General features: G+C 35.9%; 1 protein-coding gene across 1 annotated transcript in view; it reads left to right on the forward strand.

Moving 5' to 3' along the window:
* Window positions 1-6,419, forward strand: part of MSH2 (mutS homolog 2) — a 92,798-nt gene extending 86,379 nt beyond the window's left edge. Inside the window, exons 12-15 of the mRNA XM_023512063.1 lie at window positions 553-757; window positions 1,964-2,211; window positions 4,026-4,201; window positions 5,985-6,419. Of these exons, the coding sequence (XP_023367831.1) occupies window positions 553-757; window positions 1,964-2,211; window positions 4,026-4,201; window positions 5,985-6,155 (800 nt within the window). The 3' untranslated portion in view covers window positions 6,156-6,419. The remainder of the gene's footprint in view (window positions 1-552; window positions 758-1,963; window positions 2,212-4,025; window positions 4,202-5,984) is intronic.
* The last annotated feature ends 1,171 nt before the right edge of the window (window positions 6,420-7,590 follow it).

A 7,590-nucleotide genomic window follows, 5' to 3' on the forward strand; every position in this document is an offset into this window, starting at 1 on the left:
GGAAAACAAAAAAGGAAGTAGAAGTATTTGGAGAAGTATATTTTTAGAAAGTTAGTGATTATATTTTATTTCCCAAAGTTATTGATATACTCTAACCCCAATCAGTAAAGTGTACATTTTCCCCAAAAAAGGGTCATGTCTTAGGGCTTTAGTGATTTGAAGGATTTGACCATACTGATTGATTCACTAGTATCCCCACTTACTAATGAGTAACAGTGTTGAATTAAACAATATCCTGCAGACAGCTCTGAGCCTTGGAAAAATGTGTGTGTGGTCTTTCTAGGCCATGGTCACATTAAAGGTAAAGTATATTTTTCATTGTTCCTCTTGATAAAAAGCCCAGTGTCTATTTGTCTGAAGAAATAATGATGGAATCACTTCTAAAGGCAGTCATTTTTTTTTCACATTTCTGCGCAGCATGTGTTCTGCTTATATGCTGCCACACTGTGACCCAGGTGAAACATCATCAATATGCAGTTAGGCCTAACTGTCCATTTATTAGTAGCAGAAAGAAATTAAAAATCTTCCTTATTGATACAATTTGTTTTGTAGGCCCCAATATGGGAGGTAAATCAACATATATTCGCCAGACGGGGGTGATAGTACTCATGGCTCAAATTGGGTGTTTTGTGCCGTGCGAGTCAGCAGAAGTGTCAATTGTGGACTGCATCTTGGCCCGGGTAGGGGCTGGTGACAGTCAATTGAAAGGAGTCTCTACATTCATGGCTGAAATGTTGGAAACTGCTTCTATCCTCAGGTAGGAATATATCCCAGTCCTCTGAAATTAGAAATGTATATCCCTGTCCTGTGAGAAATGCATTTGCAGATTTATCTATAAGACATTTGAGAACAATTATCTTAATCATTTTCCTGCATATTTTATGCACTTGGTATTATCTTAAAAGAGCAATTGATCATAGTTGTGGCAAACTCTGATTTTTAAGTTGTCTCTTGAAGGTGTCTGGTAGTAAGACACCTTACGGATCTCTTTCACTTCACTTTTGCTTGCACTGTTTATACTACCTAGAATGGTTCTTCTCACCCTTTGCCCACCCAAGTTCTGTCCAATCTTTAAGTCCCTAATGACAGGAATTCTATTTCTCTGATGATTTTTCTGGTCACTTGAGTCAAAGATCATGGGCACTTCTCTAAACTACTCTTTAACCTACCTCTAATTTATTCTTTATTTTAGAGGCTACGGAAGTATTTTGTTTCGTTTAACTTTTTAGAAGCTTTCTTGGAGACAGGGACTATGCCTTCTGTGTCTTTGGTATCTTCTAAAGCACTTTGCATACAATAGGTCCTTAGTACATTATGTCTTGATTCAACTTTTGAGAGTTTCCATTGTTTTAAGGAAGTATAAAAACAGTACAGTGTTCTGTATAGTAATGAAGGAACAGGTTAATATTTACAGCTTATAAAAAGGAATAAGCAAAAGGTGTCAGCTGGCAATTCACAGAAAAAGAAACAACTGGTGAGCCCATGAAAGACTATCAAGTTCTCTAATTTAAAACAAGTTTCCTTCCTTATATTTTGTTAAAAGTGAGAAAAGAAATGGTAATATCTGGTATTGATAGGGCACACAGTTTACATAACCATGAGCAGAGTATGCACTTGCCCATGTCATCACCCCCTTATCCCACCTTCATTTGGTTTTATTCTTTTAAAATCTTGGCTGATTTGATTGGGAGGAAATGAACAATAGCTTCTTCAGTTAGTAGTTCTTTGATCACTACTAGTGCGATTAGTAACTTTTATTCACCATTTGTCTTCCCTTCTATTCATTGTGTGTGTTCATGCCCAGTTTTCTATTGAAGCATTAGTGATTTTTATATACTTTGTTTGTATATTAAAATAATCTGTTATGTTTATGGAATGCCTTTTCCCAGTGTATTGTCTTGATTTTGTTATTTCCACTTCCACATTTAATGTCATGGGAAATTTTATGTAATTATGTACCCAGGTCTGCAACCCAAGATTCATTAATAATCATAGATGAATTGGGAAGAGGAACTTCTACCTATGATGGATTTGGGTTAGCATGGGCTATATCGGATTACATTGCAACAAAGATTGGTGCTTTTTGCATGTTTGCAACCCATTTTCATGAACTTACTGCCTTGGCCAATCAGATACCAACTGTTAATAATCTACATGTCACAGCATTAACCACTGAAGAGACCTTAACTATGCTTTATCAGGTAAAGAAAGGTGAGTATATATTGTTGGTGTACTGTAAATTCAAAATATGACAATGAGAAACTTGCTGCCCTTGAAATCATCAGTAATTGCTTTATTTCTTCTACATTAGTATGAATCATTGATGTTTTTATAGACCACACTTACCTCTTAATTTAAAGTCTGTAGGCAAGAACATGGTACATTATCTGTATTTCTGTGTCTCATATATAGGACTACTCATCTGAAGCAGGCACAGAAAGAATAATTTGTACTTGTAAACATCATCATACAGGGTTTTTTAACTACCTCCCTGGCAGTATATTTTTTTGTCAAATTAGATACATAAGTATGCTTTGAAGTTCAAAGGCTCTACCTGTTACTGTTTAATAAAATCATTATTATAATTATTTTATTGTATTTATTGTGTTTTAGAAAGTTTATTCCAAGCTGGGAGTTCCAGAATCCTTAAATTGTTGGTAATTATTACATGTGGAATGACTTATCTGTTATTTCATCGTTTCAGAAGAGTTTGTCATTTGTAGGTCTGGCACCCAAATTACTTGAATTGATGAGATTAATATACTATAAGACTTTATGGGGTATTTTTTGTTGTTGCTTCTGTTTGGTTTTTGTTTGTTTATTTGAGGTGGAGTCTCACTCTTTGCCAGGTTAGAATGCTGTGGCATCAGCCTAGCTCACAGCAGCCTCACTCTCCTCAGTTCAAGCGATCCTCCTGCCTCAGCCTCCAGAACAATTGGGACTACAGGCGCCCACCCCAATGCTGAGCTGATTATTCCGTTTTCGTTATTGTTTTAGACTACAGATCATTTTAGTGAATCTGGTAATGAGCATAAAGTTTTGGTTTTGCTTTTAAATCTGTGTGCTATAGAAATGGGTGGAGAATAGTTTTTTAAAGACCAGATGAAATTTGAAAATAGAAAAAATTCATCCTTCACTGTAAGTGTGGCTCAAACATTTGCTTCATCTTTATTTTTGTTTGCTTCTCTTAGTTGTGCAAAGTATCAAGCTCCAGCATGCTTGGGGTTTATAACTAGACCCAAACAATTCTTTACAATTGATAGATAATTGAGGCAAAGGCAGAAACTCTATAACAATTTTGCAAGCATCACTTGTATCTTAGAAAGAATTCCTCAACTCACTTTACTTCCTGCAAATGGGGATGAAGATAAGCTACCTAGTCTATACATTTCACTAGTGAGTAGGGGCAAGAATTCCATTGTCATTTGCTTGGTGTAGTTCGAAATCAGAATGAGATTATGTGAAAATGGTAGTAACTCTTCTAAGAAAAGTATTATAAATTCCAAAATGTATTTAGATGATTTTCCTGAGTTGCGGTCTCTAGGTAGTGACTGTAGGTAGATCCAGAGGATAGACTATTCACTGATAATAAATCAGTATGTTTTGAATTAAATGACACTCTTAATTAGTATCACTTTTACACATTTTTCTCTTTTTCCTAGTACTCTATAGTTTCTCCCTCATGAAATGAGAAAACCTCAGACAGTTGGTTAATTTTCCTTCAACTTAAGATATTTGTCTAGGCCTTTGAGGATTATCTATCAAACTTTTCCTCTGCTATGTTAATTTTTCTTCCTGCAGTTGTCAAGGATAAAATATAACACTGTGTGCCAAGTCATAATCACTTTTCATTGGAGGCTTAATTAAGATTCCTTTATCTTACTTGCTCTGAAACATTTGGCTGATGTATTTGAAGTAATCCAGAATTAGTTTCCTAATGACGAGGTAAAAAGTACAAGTTCCATTTATATAAATTGTTGTCTCTTCTGACCCAGTCTCCTCACACTCCCCCCAATTTCTTGTAGGTGTCTGTGATCAGAGTTTTGGGATTCATGTTGCAGAGCTTGCTAATTTCCCTAGACATGTAATAGAATGTGCTAAACAAAAAGCCCTGGAACTTGAGGAGTTTCAGAATATTGGAGGATCACAAGGATATGATGAAATGGAACCAGCAGCAAAGAAGTGCTATTTGGAAAGAGAGGTTTGTCAGTTTGTTTTTGTAGTTATTGATTGTTATACAGTGGATCAGTGTTTTTTTTTCCCCCTTTGTAATTCTGTTTACTTTTTTGATCATTTCTTACTGGCTTTCACTTACATTTCCTTCCATGGCTAAGCATACATACATGTTTCTTTTTGGTTTCTGCACTACATACATCTGCATGATCTAAAGCTAACATTTTGAGTACCAGATTTAAAAAGTAAGAGTAAAGGAACATTAATCCAGGTTTCAAATTAGTCAATGAAAAGAGCTATAGAAGGCTCGGCACCCGTAGCACAGTGGTTATAGTGCCAGCCACATGCACTGAACATGGCGGGTTCAAGCCTGGCCCGGGCCAGCTAAACAACAATGACAACTATAACAACAACTACAAAAATATCCGGGCGTTGTGGCGGGTGCCTATAACCCCAGCTACTTGGAAGACTGAGGCAAGAGAATCACTTACGCCCAAGGGTTTGAGGTTGCTGTGAGTTGTGACATCATGGCACTCTACCCAGGGCAACACAATGAGACTCCGTCTCAAAAAAAAAAAAAAAACTATAGAGACCCATCTTTGTAAGAAATATATTGAATCCTATTAAATTATATATTTACTTAGGTAAGATAATGACAAAGAAATTTTAAAAACATGAGTCATATTTTTTGCCCTCCAGTAGGTTAGAATGTAGTTGGAGAGAGAATAATAAATGTAATACAGAGAGAAGAGTGGTATATGACAGATGTTCATTCAGAAAAGCTGTTTGTTGACGGATTATTTCAGTTCTCATAGGAGAAGTAGGTCTTATATTCAGCTTTCTCTGAGTAATGGGTCAAATTTTGACATTCACACAGAGTGCCTACTTTTTTTTTTTAAATTAAAGGCTTACTAGTTCTCTTTAATAGTGAAAATAAAAGAATTTTAATTCATTGCCTCGTTCTGGCAAAATTCACCATACATTGTGACATCTTTTTACTCATCAGGGTTTTAGCAGTTTCCAGTGAATTTTTTTTATAGTTTTATCTGTTGTACCAGATAAAAAAGGAGAAAAATATCATAATTTTTAAATTTTAGGTATGGAATCTTGTCATCCTGAATACGAAGTAGGCTTCATGTTAGTCACTTAATGTGTCAAAATCAGAGCTCTCAGTGATCTGGGATTAGGCAGGCTCTTTCATATAATCCCTGGTTTCTTATTAGAACAGAAGTCACATACCTTTGATAATATTAATTATAATTATTTTGAGCCCTGTAAGGTTGGTGATAACATCCCCGTGTTATGGATGGGGAATGTGGGTTAAGGAATTTGTCCAAGGGTTACATAGCAAGTAACATGCCACGCTCTTTGGAGTGGCAATAACTGGGCAGTAAAATAAAAGGGAAGCTCTGTGTGTGTGTGTGTGTGTGTGTGTGTGTTAAATTTTCAGTGACTGTTTATGTCTTGTAGTATTCTTTGTAAGCCTTGAGTTCTTTTTCCCTAACAGGATCAAGTTTATGTATCAGTTATAAAAATGGAGGGATTTGGGAACTACTAAAATTTTAGTTCCTTTGTCATTAGCAACTGAAAATAGATTTATAAATGTCCTTCTGATAACTTGCTCTGAAGAAATATGGTCCACTAAGGGCTTTTGCTGTTATGTTCCAGATAGTGTATACTTACACAAAATGAAGTTGTTTTTTAAATATTGAGTGATATGTTTAGATGGAAATGAAACAATTCATTGCTGTTGAATGTGATTTTTGGAAAAGATATTTTAATAACTAATGGAACATTTACATGTTTTTCAGCAAGGTGAAAAAATTATTCAGGAGTTTCTGTCCAAGGTGAAACAAGTGCCCTTTACTGAAATGTCGGAAGAAAACATCACTATAAAGTTAAAACAGCTGAAAGCTGAGGTGATAGCAAAGAATAATAGTTTTGTAAATGAAATCATTTCAAGAACCAAGGTTACTACCTGAGGAAATCCCACCCATGGAATGAAGAAAATATTAATAAGCTATTGTCTATAATACTTTTGTATTATTTTATATTAACCCCTTTTCCATAGTATTAACTGTCAGTGCCCATGGGATATCAACTTAACAAAATATTTAGTACTACTTTTCTGAGTACACTTCATAGATCTTTATTTTAAAAAATGAGAATTGTAACTGAGGACTGTTTAATGGACATGGACTATAATAAGCAATTTTATAAATAAAATCATGTAGTTTGTGGAATTTGAGATGACATTGTATTTCTTTGCAATGTGACTTCTGTACATCTTTGTTTCCATTGGTATGGAAGAAACAGGTAGCCCAGAGACCTTTAAAAGAAAAGGATCTTAAAGCTGGGGGTCACTATGGAGAGCATTGCCAGAGCTTTCCCACAGTGCCCATCTGTTGACAGGAGCCAGGTTGGCTGCATACACATTAGACAAGGAACTTACAAATCCAGAGTGCTGATATGATCCTCTTCCCTATCTTCCAATCTCTTTCCCCTAGTCTGTAATGAGCCTTAGAAATCTGGATTTTATTAACAAAACTTTCTAGATCAGGAACCATGATTTAGTCTACTACTCTTATAAGAAAAAGATAAAGGTGTTAAGAGCTAGTGGCTGGTCTTGCACAATGTGAGGGGAAAAAGACAGTCTTTTCAATAAATGCAGTGGGATGGTGGTGGGTCCATACAGGAACAAATGAAATTACACTGCTACGCTATGTAACAGTCTGATTAGACTGATATCATATGTAAAAGTCAACTCCAGTGAATTTTAGACCAAATATATATAAGGCACGATTATCAGACTTCTGGGTTTAGTTTTGTAGTTATATAGAAGGTAATAAAGGAAACGATTTTTATGTCCTAGGCTTTGGGAAAAACTTCCCAAGTCATAAAAAACATCATTCCTAAAGTTAGACATATTTAGCTATACTGAAACTAAAAACTTTTTTTCATTAAAAGCCACCACAAAATGAGAAGACATGATATGTAATGGAAGAACATACTGGTACCACATAAAATATCAAAGAGCTAGGTGCTGTAGTGCATGCCCGTAGTACCAACTACTGGGACACTGAGCTAAGGATCATTTGAGCCCAGGAGTTGGAGTCCAGCCTGGTCAACATAGCAAGATTGCATTTCTTTAAAAAAAAAAAAAAATCAAAGGATTAACATTCAGAATAACAAATCCTACAAAATCACTAAGAAAAGGGGTCACTGGCTTGGTGCCTGTGGCTCAAGTGGCTAAGGTGCTAGCCACATACACCTAAGATGGTGGGTTCGAATCCAGCTCGGCCCGCCAAACAAAAAATAGCCGGGCATTGTGGCAGGTGCCTGTGGTCCCAGCTACTTGGGAGGCTGAGGCAGGAGACTCACTTGGCCCAGGAGTTGGAGGTTGCTGTGAGCTGTGAT

The sequence above is a fragment of the Otolemur garnettii genome, unplaced genomic scaffold (genome assembly GCF_000181295.1).
Source record: "Otolemur garnettii isolate 467f Iridium unplaced genomic scaffold, OtoGar3 scaffold00024, whole genome shotgun sequence".
NCBI classification, from domain to species: Eukaryota; Metazoa; Chordata; class Mammalia; order Primates; family Galagidae; genus Otolemur; species Otolemur garnettii.